This window comes from Ranitomeya variabilis, chromosome 4, assembly GCF_051348905.1.
Source record: "Ranitomeya variabilis isolate aRanVar5 chromosome 4, aRanVar5.hap1, whole genome shotgun sequence".
Taxonomy (NCBI): domain Eukaryota; kingdom Metazoa; phylum Chordata; class Amphibia; order Anura; family Dendrobatidae; genus Ranitomeya; species Ranitomeya variabilis.
In genome coordinates, this window is record NC_135235.1 from 690,911,738 (window position 1) to 690,928,096 (window position 16,359).

Sequence of the window (16,359 nt, forward strand, 5' to 3'; positions counted from 1 at the left end):
GCAGTCATAAATACTCGGAGGTCACCCAAGCGTGCTCTGGAAAACCCGAGCAACAAGCATACTCGCTCATCACTAATAAAGATAAAAGCAGCTTAAAAAACAGTATAAAATATATGGAAAAGTGTTTGTTGGGAAGTGTATACACTCATAAAAATGTTTTCTTTAAAATATAGAAATATAAATAAATCAGTATTAGGATGTGTAAAAAAGAGAAATATGTTATTTGATTAAGAAAATGTAATGAACAATAAAGTTAGTGAATAATCATGAATGAAATTGTTATTAAAAAATATAATGAAATCTACTCCTCGGTATATATGGGCTTATATTAGAATCCCTTATAACCAACTGGAAAGATAAAAACTAAGGAAAAAGGGCAGAACACAAAAACAAGCACCAAACAACTAACAACCCATAATGTAAAGTCAGAAAAAGTACAGAAAAAATATAAGTTTATATTCAAACTGCAATATTAGTCACATTTGATCTGTGTGTCTCCCAGAAAAAAAGTCATCATAGTGTCATTCCCTGTAATAAACGTATAGAGGAGGAAATGATTGCAGAGAGACCGTCCATTGTTAGAATAGTGAGTAAACGTAGAGGGCATCCAATGTTCTGACTATCCGGATATCTACAGGATTTCACCATAGGAGAGAAAAGTGGCCATTGTATTATGAGGAAACCTTTAAAAAAAAAGGGAAATAAAAAAACAAGGCTGGTTTCACATTTGCGTTTGTACCACATATAAACGCATGTGTTGTGTTTTCCTATATTTAACATTAAAAACGCATGCGGTTTTTTTTGTTCGCGTTTTGCCGGGTTTGACGACACATGCGTCATCTCGTCGTTTGCGGCTTGGCGCGGAAATGCAACATGTAGTAATTTCTAGAGGCATCTATTTCCCGCCAGGAAACACATGCGTTCGATTGCGCAAGGATTGCGACAAAAAAACGCATTGCTGTCAATGTAAACGCATGCATTTTAAAGCACATGCGTTTTGTTGCGTTTTTGAACGCATGTGTTTCAATTGAGAAAAACATGTGTAGACACTGATAAGTGTCATAACAAATGGCATCGGTGGACCTTGAGTGTTGGGGAAAGGTTGTGGCGGGGGAAAATTGAAATTGTTGCCATACACACGACGGCCCATATCCGAGTTCTTGAAAGTCTGGGAATCGTTGCCACGGCCAAAAGCTCCAATGTCCACAGCGATGAAGCGACACTTCACATCGGCTATTGCCATGAGCACAACAGAAAAATATTTTTTGTAATTGAAGTACTCCGATCCTGTTCTGGCTGGTTTGATAATGCGAATGTGCTTTCCAACCACCGCTCCTAAACAGTTGGGGAAATCACACACACTCCAAAATTGTTCCGCAATTTCAAGCCACATGTCCAAGGTGGGTAGGGGTATAAACTCATCCCGGAGTACATTCCACAAAGCCCAGCAGGTGTCCACAACTATTTCGGACAGGGTGGATATTCCAAGCCGGTATTGGAAGTGGAGGGATGATAAACTCTCTCCGGTTGCCAGAAATCTGGAAGAAAAACACACACAAAAAACATTACAATCTATTCTTTTTATGGTGTTGTTACGCTAAACGACAACGCATGCGTCTAAAAAATGCCGCGTTTGTACGCGTTTATATGCGTTTTTTTCCACCACTTGCGGATGCGTTTTAAACGCTGCGGATTTAAACGCTAATGTGAAACTAGCCTAAGGGCTTGTTCACACTATCCTTTTTTTGCTGTGGATTTTTCAGGTCCTGATTTGGAGAACCCGCAGTGCAAATCCGCGGTGGTTTTCCTCTGCGGTATTTTGTGCGGTTTCTCCTGCGGATTCCACTGCGGGTTTCCAACTGCACTTTCCTATTGGTGCAGGTGGAAACCCGGTGCGGAATCCGCAGAAAGAATTGACATGCTACTTCTTTTTTTCCCGCAGAAAATCAGCGCGGATTTTCGAGCGGAAAAAAGGATCGTGGGCACAGCGGTTTTTGTTTTCCATAGGGTAACATTGTACTGTACCCTGCATGGAAAACGTCTGCGGATCCGCAGCTGCAAATCCGCTGCGGATCCTCAGCAAAAACCGCAGCATGTGAACATAGCCTAAGACACATTGAAATCAGATAAAACTGTTTTATTTTAAAAAGAGTGTAGAGATCAAATTCTACCAAACACCTTATAGGAAAGGGGAGAAACTGAGAACTTCATTTACACCATTTGGTCGTAAGGTATCTCATTGCCAGATCCAATTCGTTTCTGACTGTGACCAGATCTTTTTCCAGTCACCAGCCCTATTGGTAACCAGGACCTTATCGATGCCAGCAGGGGAGGACACAGACAGCTTGGGGCCCCTGTGTAAGAAATGTGTCAGTGCCCCCCTACTTTTATGGCAACAAAGCTACAGTTTATATGTGTGTATATATATATATATATATATATATATATATATATATACCGTATTTTCCGGCGTATAAGACGACTTTTTAACCCCTGAAAATCTTCTTAAAAGTCGGGGGTCGTCTTATACGCCGGGAATCGGGTGTATATGGTGGGGGGGGGGGAGTGGTCCTGATGACGACGAGGGGGCGTCTCACAGGAAAGTGAGTATCCCCCATTACCTTATCGTAGCGCTGCAGCGTGGGGTCTCTGTGCTGGGAGCGGCGGCTGCTGTGCTGTGGGGCGGCGGCGGCTCCTCTTCTGCAGTGTGGGGCCTCTGGTGCTGTGGGGCGGCGGCGTATCTTCATGCAGTCGGGGCTCCTCCGGCATCTCCTTAAAGCCTGGAGGCCCCGCCGGCAACTCCATCGGTACAATGCGGTGGCCTCCGGGAAAATGGCCGCTGCTCAGATTCAGATCTCGTGTCCCGAGATTTCGGGACGAGATCCGAATCTGAGCATGCGCAGCCCCCAGCGGCCATTTTCCCAGAGGCCACCGCATCGCACCTATTGAGCTGCCTCAGGGAAAATGGCCGCTGCATTGCACCGATGGAGTTGCCGGCGGGGCCTCCAGGCTTTAAGGAGATGCCGGAGGAGCCCCGACTGCATAAAGATACGCCGCCGCCACCCCACACTGCAGAAGAGGAGCCGCCGCACCACAGCACAGCAGCCGCCGCTCCCAGCACAGAGACCCCCACGCTGCAGCGCTACAATAAGGTGATGGGGGATACTCACTTTCCTGTGAGACGCCCCCTCGTTGTCATCAGGATAACTCCCCCCCCCCCAAAAGGCACATATTCTCCGGCCCTATAAGACGACATACGGTGTATAAGAAGACCCCCGACTTTTAAGAGGATTTTATATTTTAACTGGTAAAGTTGGGGGGTCGTCTTATACGCCCAGTCGTCTTATACGCCGGAAAATACGGTATATACAGCCACACATACATACATGTATATGTATTACATAGTTTCCATTATTATGTATATTACTGTCCCTTATTACATAGTGCCTTCTATTGTTATATACAGCACTGTCCCTTACATATCGGATTATATAGAGCCTTGTCGTACTGTCGTAGCTGTTTGCATTCTGACCCAATGTCAGACATGCCAGATCACCAGTGAGGCAAAGTCAGGAGGTCACGCCCTTAATTGACAAGCTCGCTTGGAGAAAAAGGAAATTGCACACAAGTTGTGAGCAAAATCACTTTATCTTATGTAATGGAGCAAGAGGCAGTATTTTATACTCGTGATGTCAATTTGTACCAGAGACAGAAACCATAGTTGATCTTGCATTGCCAGAAATTATATTCCTTAGATCAAAACACAATACATTTCTATGTAGTAACCTTTGTAATTTATTTCTGTAATTTTCTATGTTCAGCCATGTTAATAAATATAAATGTTGTTTGATGTTTTTTCACCTTTTCTGTGCTAATACAAAAAACTCAACAAATTATACTGTTCCTTTTTCTTGCTGTCCATACATCTTTCTCATTCAAGATGGGTCTGTCCAAAAACACATGTACAACAGTGGTGTATTCAACAATAAAGAGGAGGGAACCAACCGTTGTGTCAGCTAAGAATGAGGCACACGTCATGTCAGCTAGTAGGAATTACAGGTCATGTAATTTAGGAGAGAGACACACATCATGTCAGCTAGTAGGAGTCACAGGTCATGTCATTTAGGAACGAGGCACACGTAATGTCAGCTAGTAGGAGTCACAGGTCATGTCATTTAGGAATGAGGCACACGTCATGTCAGCTAGTAGGAGTCACAGGTCATGTCATTTAGGAATGAGGCACATGTCATGTCAGCTAGTAGGAGTCACAGGTCATGTCGTTTAGGAATGAGGCGCACGTCACATCAGCTAGTAGGAGTCACAGGTCATGTCATTTAGGAATGAGGCACATGTCATGTCAGCTAGTAGGAGTCACAGGTCATGTCGTTTACGAATGAGGCACATGTCACGTCAGCTAGTAGGAGTCACAGGTCATGTAATTTACAAATTAGGCACACATCATGTCAGCTAGTAGGAGTCACAGGTCACGTCATTTAGCATTGAGGCACACGTCATGTCAGCTAGTAGGGTCACAGGTCACGTAATTTAGCAATGAGGCACACGTCATGTCAGCTAGTAGGGTCACAGGTCATGTCATTTAGCAATGAGGCACACATCATGTCAGCTAGTAGGAGTCACAGGTCATGTCATTTAGGAATGAGGCACACGTCACGTCAGCTAGTAGGAGTCACAGGTTATGTCATTTAGGAATGAGGCACACGTCATGTCAGCTAGTAGGAGTCAGGTCATGTCATTTAGCAATGAGGCACATGTCATGTCAGCTAGTAGGAGTCACAGGTCACGTCATTTAGCATTGAGGCACACGTCATGTTAGCTAGTAGGAGTCACATGTCATGTCATTTAGGAATGAGGCACACATCACGTCAGCTAGTAGGAGTCACAGGTCATGTCATTTAGGAATGAGGCACACGTCATGTCAGCTAGTAGGAGTCAGGTCATGTCATTTAGCAATGAGGCACATGTCATGTCAGCTAGTAGGAGTCACAGGTCATGTCATTTAGCAATGAGGCACACGTCATGTCAGCTAGTAGGGTCACAGGTCATGTCATTTAGGAATGAGGTACACGTCATGTCAGCTAGTAGGAGTCACAGGTCATGTCATTTAGGAACGAGGCACACGTCATGTCAGCTAGTAGGAGTCACACGTCATGTCATTTAGGAATGAGGCACACGTCATGTCAGCTAGTAGGAGTCACATGTCATGTCATTTAGGAATGAGGCACATGTCACGTCAGCTAGTAGGAGTCACAGGTCATGCATGTCATTTAGGAATGAGGCACAAGTCATGTCAGCCAGTAGGAGTCACAGGTCATGTCATTTACGAATGAGGCACACGTCATGTCAGCTAGTAGGAGTCCCAGGTTATGTCATTTAGGAATGAGGCACACGTCATGTCAGCTAGTAGGAGTCACAGGTCATGTCATTTAGCAATGAGGCACATGTCATGTCAGCTAGTAGGAGTCACAGGTCATGTCATTTACGAATGAGGCACACGTTATGTCAGCTAGTAGGAGTCACAGGTCACGTCATTTAGCATTGAGGCACACGTCATGTCAGCTAGTAGGAGTCACAGGTCATGTCATTTAGGAATGAGGCACACGTCATGTCAGCTAGTAGGGTCACAGGTCATGTCATTTAGGAATGAGGCACACGTCATGTCAGCTAGTAGGAGTCACAGGTCACGTCATTTAGCAATGAGGCACACGTCATGTCAGCTAGTAGGAGTCACAGGTCACATCATTTAGCAATGAGGCACGCGTCATGTCAGCTAGTAGGAGTTACAGGTCATGTCATTTAGGAATGAGGCACACGTCACGTCAGCTAGTAGGAGTCACAGGTTATGTCATTTAGGAATGAGGCACACATCACGTCAGCTAGTAGAAGTCACAGGTCATGTCATTTAGGAATGAGGCACATGTCACGTCAGCTAGTAGGAGTCACAGGTCATGTCATTTAGGAATGAGGCACACGTCACATCAGCTTGTAGGAGTCACAGGACATGTCATTTAGGAATGAGGCACACGTCATGTCAGCTAGTAGGAGTCACAGGTCATGCATGTCATTTAGGAATGAGGCACAAGTCATGTCAGCCAGTAGGAGTCACAGGTCATGTCATTTACGAATGAGGCACACGTCATGTCAGCTAGTAGGAGTCACAGGTCATGTCATTTAGGAATGAGGCACACGTCACGTCAGCTAGTAGGAGTCACAGGTCACGTCATTTAGCAATGAGGCACACGTCATGTCAGCTAGTAGGAGTCACAGGTCACATCATTTAGCAATGAGGCACGCGTCATGTCAGCTAGTAGGAGTCACAGGTCATGTCATTTAGGAATGAGGCACACGTCACGTCAGCTAGTAGGAGTCACAGGTCATGTGTTAGAAAAAATGTATCTTAGTGAGGATTGGGAAGAAAAGTAAAAATATAATTGTTTGGATAAAACAGAACTCATTTAATGTCCATTCAAAAAGAGTGATTACAAAAATGAAGAAAAAGTAAATTATAAGTTCATTGCACACAAATTCAAGTATTAGGTTAAAAAGAAAATGAAAGCAAGCATTGATCTTACATATGGTCTTGTGTGATGATGTGTTCGTCCATGTAGAGAGTCTCAAGGTATGAGGACTCTACCATATGCTGAGAAGAGACGGTTTATATACAAATCCGTCCCATAGACTTTCATGGGTTTCTATTTTCTCCTACATAATATCCATATTAGGTAACCCAGTTCCATGCCAATGGTCTATACCATAAAAGTAGATTCCAGAATATTCCTTATCATTCTATGCATTACCTCATGTTAGGTTGCTTAGTTACACTTGTTTACCGGCTAGAAATAACGCTAGACATCCAAATATAGGTTGGGCTTCACAAACACCCTCTAGCTTTTGACATACAGAGGACAGATGGTCAATGACAAGACCTTCAGAAACTGTATCATACACTTTCCCTATACCCTTGGTTCTTTATTTGATTTCATGTAATTATCCATATGTAAGTGATTATATATATTATTATTGGATTTTACATTCCCCCCTGATTATGATTTGAGAATATCATAATTAACCCTAAAATCTTTCTCTCACCATTCGTATCACATTCATTCTTTATTCTGAAAACCTTGTATTAACATCTGTCTCGAATGTCACCTGAGTTTTGAAAACTAAAATTAGATTAGAGAATTATATTTTTCTTTTCAGCATTTCTCTTAAAATGTCATCTTCCTTTTTCATTTCTGTCTTTATCTTTTTATAAATGTTCTTAATTTTACACATAATAACTATTTGATATATTATACACAGCAAAACTATAATAAATATAATAACAATCGGATTAGATAATACATTTCCTGCTGCCATCTTCGTTGAAGACTGTGACCAACTAGTTACTGATTTTCCTAAATTTTTCCACCAAGATGAGCCTGACATACTTGTCCATTCATGTTCAATATCATTTAAATTACCTTGCTCATGTCTGAATACAATTTCAGCTTCTTTTAATTGTTTTGTTAACAAATTTAACAAACCCTTGTCTTTCTTTATCTCATTTGTCCACATATTCCAAGGAAAATTATTTATTTGGGACAAATTGAACTGTATTGGAAGGATTTTTAGGTTTCTTGAACCTATTAATGTAATATTAATACTTCCTTCCTTCTTTGAGAGAGTTTTCACATTTCCCTCGATACAATATAAACCTATTGTCAGATTTTCAGCATGTACACAAGATGGAAAGTATGCAGAAACAATTTCTTTCTCTGACATAACTTGGAAACAAATCTTATTAGCGCTTACTGGTGTCACCAAGTCATGGATCGTGTGTACATTCTCAACTCTGGCATGACATGAGGTATGATTATTGAAACATGAATGATAAATGACTTTATCCTGTCCAGGTAAACACATTACCTTAGAAACAAAATTTAAACATGAAGAAATGTCTAATTGTTCAGTGTTTGTTCCGTCAAATGCAAAATCTGTGTCCTGTAATTGATAATATAGCAATTGTGTGTGACTAACAGGAATTCCCAGAACAGTTATAGGAACTAGGGTTTCTTCTCTTCCCGACACTGGAATCAGTGATGTTCCTACACAAATATCCTGGTCACATCCTAACCACTTATTTACCCACAAATCTGTATGATTTAATGCAAAACTATATTCTGTAGGCAAATTTCTCATTAGTCCTAAAGGAGTAATTCCACTTTGTAAGGCTTGTGCAATCATTTTTAGATTGGTGGAATATTCAATCTGAATTTCTAGACATGTTTTGGCCACTTGAGATTCCTGTTCACTTTCTATTAATGCTAAAGTAGCATCTTGTAGATGTGAGACAGAAGACCCCAATACAGAAGCAGTAGTCAAAACCATTTTCTCAAGAACTTGATTCAAACTTTTCTGAATCTTTACTCCTTTACCTCCGATATACCCAATATTTTCCAAATCTGATTTAAGTGTATGTATGTCCATAGTGTTAATTAGACTTCCTACTGTACCTAATCCCCCCAAAATTCCTTCCAACACTCCCCTCTTACTTCTAACTTGTGTTGGAGTTCTTTTCCCAAACCATTGTTCTATTCCCATTTCCATATTAATGAGATGTGATTGACATTGAAGATATCTAGAAGAAATTTTCCAATTAGACATGTTAAAAGTCCATATCATAGTCATAAACACTCCATCTCGTAATATAGGTTTAGATTGGAATTGGTTAATTTGGAAAGGAGTAGATGGTTGAAATCTTGTCTGTGTGCAAACATTATCTACTGCTGACCATATATTTACATTTACATTTTTGCATTGTTTGTAATTATTTTTCGTTAAAACGCAACATTGGTAAAGTCCAGAATCCTTAGGAGATGGATTATCTACAGAAAAAATAAAATTCTTATTCAACCATCTCACATTTCCGGATTGACCTCTGTGTATAACATTTGTTGGACCACTTGCAAAACTTCCCAAAAATAAATTATCTTTGGTCCAGGTTAACAGAGATTCCGAAGGTAACTCTAACCTTGTGTTGCATTTTAATGGCAAAGGAGACATATTTTCTTGGCTATGTACTGCTTGTGGTGTAACCCTTACTTCTGGAACTATAGTATTTGTTACTGTAAAAATTACAGATACCTGTACTTGTACTGGTTCTCTAGTTATCTGGAAGTTCCATGTTTTTACCCAATCTTCATCTCCTTCTGTACTAGAAAGTAATGAAGGATCTAAAGTTTTCCCAAAAAGTTGTGTTTTCAACCAAATATCTGTTTTGGATGTTCCAACTTTCCCTTTTGTGATCATATCATTTGTAATATCTCCTGACCACACAGCTTTCTCTTCACCTCTTATCTCTATATTCCAGTATAACACATCTGTAGGATTACATTCCCATGTACCCGTCTTATTATTGTGTACATAATCTCCTTGTAACTGTATAAACCCAGCCTTAGGTCCTGTAGTAGCATGTAATATTATGTCAGTGTCGTGTATGAAGTGTAGCTCAATACAGCATTTCACCCCATAACCCATGCAGATGTTTCCAGTAATATCTACTGAATTGTCCGGTATGTCTTCATCTTTAAGGTTTTGTAAACTTGATCCTCTTGGTTTCCTCGAATGTAGAGTTCTTCTGAAAGGTTCATTCACTTCACTAGTGTCTGTTTCACGATGTAAGATGTCTTCTGCGTAGATCACAGTTGAAATAATACATAGCAGCAGAAATGCGATTCCCATCAGATAGTAACTTTTCCTGGGAACTGTCGTCTTTTCTCGAAGGATTGGTGTTGAATCCCTTCCATCAAGGTCATGGTGTTCCGTATTCCAGCTCTTATTGGAATTCATTTCTTCCTAAAAGAAATGCAGTATCATTATTTTGCAATATACAATTTGCATTGATCAACATGTGCCCACACTCTTTGTTGCCTGCGGGTATTTTTAACCACGTTTGATGCTCATTGCACAAGAATCATAACTTGTCCCATGGTTTCAATGATATCAAAGGGACCTTCCCAGTTACTTTCCCAAGGTCCATTTTTCCTGAAAGTTTTGATCATCACCTGAGCCCCTTTTTTGAATTTAGACTCATATGGTGGCTCCATTCTCTGCATTCTTGATGCAGCATGAGGAAGAATTGTTTTCAAATTTTCCTGCAACGATTGCAACCATTTGGACCTTGCAACAGCATCTTTTTGAGATGTAGACAAAAATGGTTCATGTGGAAAAATCAATGGCATTTTTCTTCCTGTCATTAGTTCAAAAGGAGTGAACTGAGTTGTGGAAGAAGTTGTTCCTCTCACACTCAACAATACAAAAGGTACGGCATCAACCCAAGTATTGCCTTTGTCCAATAGCATCTTGGCAATTCTGGATTTTATTGTCCTATTCATCCTTTCCACAATACCAGCAGACTGTGGATGGTAAGGTACATGGAACTGTTGTTGTACCCCTAGAATAGTACAAACGGCTTGCATGATTTTTCCTGTAAAGTGACTTCCTCGATCAGAAGAGATCATTCTTGGGATCCCCCAAGTACAAAAGACATGATTAACTAATGCTCTAGCTGTAGACAAAGCATCATCTTTTCTGACAGGTAAAATTTCAACCCATTTGGAAAAAACATCTACCACAACCAATGCATACCTGAGACCATTTTTACCTGATGGTAACGGACCAATGTAGTCGATTTGTAGTGTAGACCATGGACCATCTGCAGGTGCGGTTCGGAGTAGTGGCGGTTTCTGTCCTTTTGGTCTTGGATTAATTTGGGCACAAATGAGACATGATTGGACAATACTTTGTACTGTCTCTTCCATCTTTTCCCAGTAAAATTTCTCTCTGAGAATGTCTAACAATTTCTGTTGGCCCAAATGACCCAAACTTTCATGATTATATTTTGTGAACTCAGCCTGTAGATGTTTTGGTACAACAGGACGCAACTCCCCGTTTAAGTCATGACACAAAACCCCGTTTTCACAAACAAAGGGAGGTTTTGGATCAACCCGGGAAGCAACAAGAGATGTGTCTTTCTCCTGTTCTTCCGCAAAAGAAGGGATATGCGTGTCCGTTCTTTGAACTGCTAAAAGCTCAATAGTCTCTGGTTGAAACACTTCTTCTCCTGTCAGGGCTGCCTCTTTGGCTAACCTATCTGCAGTAGCATTTCCTACAGATAATTCATCATCAGTTTTTTTATGGGCTGGTACTTTGACAATAGCAAAACCATTAGGGGTTTTTGATGCTATTTTGAAAATTGTTTTCAGTGTGTCACTATGTACAAGAGTCTTATTTGAAGAATCTACATAGCCTCTTTTTTCCCAAACTGGCAAATAATCTGTCAGTGATCTAACAACATAGGAGCTATCACTGTAGATTACAATGGGACACTGATCATCAGCTTCGTTCAGCTGTAGCACCATTTTTACTGCTTCTAGCTCTGCCCTTTGAGCTGAAAAATGACTTGGTAATTTGTGTTTTACTACCTGTTCTCTTTTAGGATAAAAAATGGAATATCCTGCATAGTAATGTCCATCTGCATAAAATCTGGAACCATCAACAAAAATTGGTTCATCTGTTGCCTCTGCCTTCCGTCTGAAAAGCGATGGACATGGATCCTGAAAAGACTGCAAACAATCATGAGTTTGTCCTTCATATTGCATCAACTGAGGAAGAACATATTTGGCTTTGTAATCTACCTCAATTTGTTTGGGAGACAATGACAATAACCAATGAGCAAATCTCTGATGTGACACACCTGGGATATTATTCTCAAAGAGAAGTTTTAGTGTAGAATGAGGAGTTTGCAAAGTAATTTTGTTGAACCCAACAATGTGTTCAGTTGCTTTGACTGCAAAGTACACACCTACCAGGTGTCTTGCACATGTCTCAAACCCTCTTTCAACAGGTGAGAGAAGCTTAGAAAAATAGCCCAAAATTCTCCACTCTTCTCCTTGCAACTGTAGCAGCACAGCAGACACAGAAGTCTCTGATGTGTGCACTTGCAAAGCAAATGGAGCCGTAGGATCTACTGTGGACAAAGCAGGTGCAGTTTGTAAATTCATTTTCAATTGTTCAAATGAGGTTTGTTGTTCATCACCCCAAGGACCAAAATACTCACTATTTTCAAATTTTAAAAGATCATACAAAGGCCTGGCTTTGTCTGCAAAATTCTCAATGAACTCCCTTGAAAAATTTATAAGACCCAAGAAATGTCGTACTGCCTTGTGTGATGTTGGAACTGGCAAAGAAGCAATTGCATCGATCCGTTCCTGCAATGGTTGTCTTTTACCTGGGCTCAACAATACCCCTAAGAATCTGACCTCAGTCTGCAGCAATTTGACCTTTTTTGTGTTCAATTTCAACCCTGCATCATGCAGCAGCTCAAACAACTCTTTCAGAAGTGAAACATGTGACTCCTTATCTTCTGTGGATAGCAAAATATCATCCACATACTGTAAAATACAGTCCGGCCTTGAAAATTTAGACAATACCTTTGCCAATGCCTGATGAAAGATGCTCGGTGACAAATGAGCTCCCTGAGGTAACCTGCAAAACAGGTATTGCTCATCCAAGAAAGTAAAAGCAAACTTGTATTGACAACTCTTTTCAAGAGGTATACTGAAAAAAACATTACTGATGTCTAGTACAGAAAAGTATTTTGCCTTTGCATTCAACCTTGCCATCATGTCATGAGTATCTGCAACAATGGGTTCTACATTGGGAGTATGTTTATTAAACATCCGCAGATCCAATATCATCCGATAAGAACCATCAGATTTCAAAACACACCACAAAGGATTGTTACTTACAGAATTAGCCTTTCGGATGACACCTTGTTTTAACAATTCCTGTATGATCTTTGACATAGACTCAATTGATTCTGGAGGCAATTTATACTGACGCTGAGGTGGGGGATCACGCCCCTCGACATTTACAATTACATCTTTCATGGTCCCTACTTCATTCCTGAACTGAGCCCAAAGAGAAGGAAAAAACTGTACAATTTCTGTCAATACCTCATCCCCACCAGTTTCAGGCCACAGATGATCTGTTGACACAACATCATTTAAGCAAATACTTCCAACATGGCTATAATCACTAGGATCAATGACTACAGGTTTACAACCATTAGAATCCTTCCAGATCACCTGATTTCCTAGATCAACAACCCATCCAAATTTCTGCATAAAATCCGTGCCAAGTATATTTTCAGAGTCACGACAATACCAAATGTCAATTCCTGTTTTGAAAGAACTAGGTATTTCCAATATCACATCAGTAACTAAGGTTGCTCTAGTTCCACCTTTTCCACTAAAACCAACAATTGTACAAACTGGTGAATCTGGTTGTAGCTTCAGATCAAGATTTGTGACGCTTAACTGAGCTCCTGTATCAATGAGAAATACAACATTCTGTCCTGCTAGATTTACCTTGACAAATGGTCTTCCACATTCATCTAATGTAACTCGAGTCACAAATTCCAGTGGATGAGGTGTTGGAATTGTCTGTGATTGTCAGAAGGATGAAGGAGATGGGAGAAGTCCAGTGTCCTTTTTGAGAGCACTCGGCATTCTATTTCTGGGCTCGGTCTCCTTCACTGTCATCTCTCTGATCTGTCTGATTAATGGTGCATATGGAGACTGCGTTTGTCTGTTGTCAGTGTGAGTGGGGGCATTAGACTGTAATGGAGGTGCAGAAGGTCTGGTGGATAATTTTGGCATGAGACCATTTTCCCTTCCAAGATTACCTGTCCCTTGTGTACCTGTCTCTGATTCTGCTCTCAAGAATTTTCTGCATTGCCACTTTAAGTGTCCAGGTATACCACAGAAATAACAATGGATATTGTTTCTTTGTGTAGTATTTTTACCTCTTTGTTCTACGTAATCTCTGCTCTTGAATGTTACTGTGGGTCTAGGTTTCAGCTGACTATCCTCTTTTTCATGAATTACTGCTATTTTAGCCTTCACCTGATTTTGCTTCATGGATCTCCTTACTCTGTCGATAAAAACTGTTGCTTCTTGCAATGATGGCTGAGTACTAGCCATTTGTTCTGAGGCAGGATCCAAATATTTGAACTTTTTCACAAAAAATCTGATCATGGATGTTGGTTCCTGATTAGGCCCAATTTCCATCACCATTCTATAGGCCTGCTCAAATTTTACCAAAAATACAAATGGATCCTCATTAATATTAGTTTTTAATTGTTCCAAAATTTCAGCATTCGGAGTGGCCTTTCCTGTGATGTAAGAATTTAATTGCCTAAGTCTGTCCTCTCTTGTACTATGTGTCAATTCATGATTCTCATTTAATCTGGGTGTGGTCTGTAACCTTCTTCCCATATGTGAGGGTAACCATACTTTGAAAATCTTGTTTTTCTGTTCATCATTAAGATTGTATTTGTCTGTGTTTGATTCAAAAATGTCTGCATTGTAAAAGGCATCCATCTTGTCATTGAATTTTGGAATGTCTTTTGCAATTTTCATTAACTGATCGTGTATTTTTAGATTAATGCGTGCAGCTCTGTCATGGAATTTTTTCCGTTGCAATTCTTCTGCATGTAAATCTACTGATTCATCTAATTCTTGTGTGTCAGGTATAAATGATGCGGCAGCATTGTCTTCTTGGTCTTTTGATCGTGTAACAACAGAAGCTTTTTTAATATCTTGTCTCAATTTGGACAATAATTCTGTTCTGGTATCAATTTGATCTTCCAATTGTTCAATATGTTCAGACAATATCAAACAATTTGGACAGTCAAAGTAATCTCCATCAGCTTCTTGTGTGACACCTTGTATGTCAGTATGATCAATGTCTTGTGTAATAGTACATATTTGTGTCTGTGTTTCAGTTTTATCAAAAACTAAATTATTGTACACTCGGACCATGTGCATTACATTCTGCAGCTTCCTTTGCAACTTTTTTACAGAAAAAAACTTCTTATAAATTTTAAGATTCTCTGCTTCACATTGGTTATACAGACTAGACCATAATTGTGCATTTGTATGGCTATGAACAAACTGAAACTGTATATTACTCTTCTTAGAGTATTCATGGATAAACTCCATTTCTCTTACCTATGGAAATTCTTTTCCTCCTGGATTGGTCCAATAGTCAATGGAAGATCCTCTGTCTTTATGGATCCTTCAGAGCTCCGTATATGGGACTTGCAGCTTGTATCCTCACTTCTGTGTGTAGGTTCAGTCTGACTTTTGTAACACGATATAGTAGAATTTCTGTGCCTTTTAACAACTCAAAACAGGTGTTTTAGCAACCTCCCCCCTGAAAAGGCTGAAATTCCTCACAGAAAAGACAAAAAATCAGATCTGGCTAAGGCTCGCCAAAATGTTAGAAAAAATGTATCTTAGTGAGGATTGGGAAGAAAAGTAAAAATAGAATTGTTTGGATAAAACAGAACTCATTTATTGTCCATTCAAAAAGAGTGATTACAAAAATGAAGAAAAAGTAAATTATAAGTTCATTGCACACAAATTCAAGTATTAGGTTAAAAAGAAAATGAAAGCAAGCATTGATCTTACATATGGTCTTGTGTGATGATGTGTTCGTCCATGTAGAGAGTCTCAAGGTATGAGGACTCTACCATATGCTGAGAAGAGACGGTTTATATACAAATCCGTCCCATAGACTTTCATGGGTTTCTATTTTCTCCTACATAATATCCATATTAGGTAACCCAGTTCCATGCCAATGGTCTATACCATAAAAGTAGATTCCAGAATATTCCTTATCATTCTATGCATTACCTCATGTTAGGTTGCTTAGTTACACTTGTTTACCGGCTAGAAATAACGCTAGACATCCAAATATAGGTTGGGCTTCACAAACACCCTCTAGCTTTTGACATACAGAGGACAGATGGTCAATGACAAGACCTTCAGAAACTGTATCATACACTTTCCCTATACCCTTGGTTCTTTATTTGATTTCATGTAATTATCCATATGTAAGTGATTATATATATTATTATTGGATTTTACATCATGTCATTTAGGAATGAGGCACATGTCACATCAGCTAGTAGGAGTCACAGGTCATGTCGTTTAGGAATGAGGCACACGTCATGTCAGCTAGTAGGGTCATAGGTCACGTCATTTAGCAATGAGGCACACGTCATGTCAGCTAGTAGGGTCACAGGTCATGTCATTTAGGAATGAGGTACACATGTCAGCTAGTAGTAAGAGTCACAGGTCACGTCATTTAGCAATGAGGCACGCGTCATGTCAGCTAGTAGGAGTCACAGGTCATGTCATTTAGGAATGAGGCACACGTCACGTCAGCTAGTAGGAGTCACAGGTTATGTCATTTAGGAATGAGGCACACGTCACGTCAGCTAGTAGG

General features: G+C 40.2%; 1 protein-coding gene across 2 annotated transcripts; it reads right to left on the minus strand.

Annotated features, from left to right (window-relative positions):
- Positions 1-6,455: 6,455 nt before the first annotated feature.
- Positions 6,456-15,397, minus strand: LOC143766404 (uncharacterized). Of its 2 annotated transcripts, none has more exons than XM_077254071.1 (2): positions 15,078-15,397; positions 6,456-9,854 (listed from the first exon to the last, which is right to left on the minus strand). In XM_077254071.1, exon 2 carries the CDS (start codon positions 9,850-9,852, stop codon positions 7,204-7,206), a length of 2,649 nt encoding a protein of 882 aa, XP_077110186.1. In that variant the 5' UTR covers positions 9,853-9,854; positions 15,078-15,397; the 3' UTR covers positions 6,456-7,203. The 2 variants fall into 2 exon arrangements, with proteins under 2 accessions (XP_077110186.1, XP_077110185.1); XM_077254070.1 differs by having other exon boundaries at positions 6,456-9,858.
- Between the last annotated feature and the right edge of the window lie 962 nt (positions 15,398-16,359).

Bases quoted from the DNA above. Each gene is read 5' to 3' on its own strand.
- LOC143766404 (XM_077254071.1), bottom strand. From the start codon at position 9,852: ATGAATTCCAATAAGAGCTGGAATACGGAACACCATGACCTTGATGGA.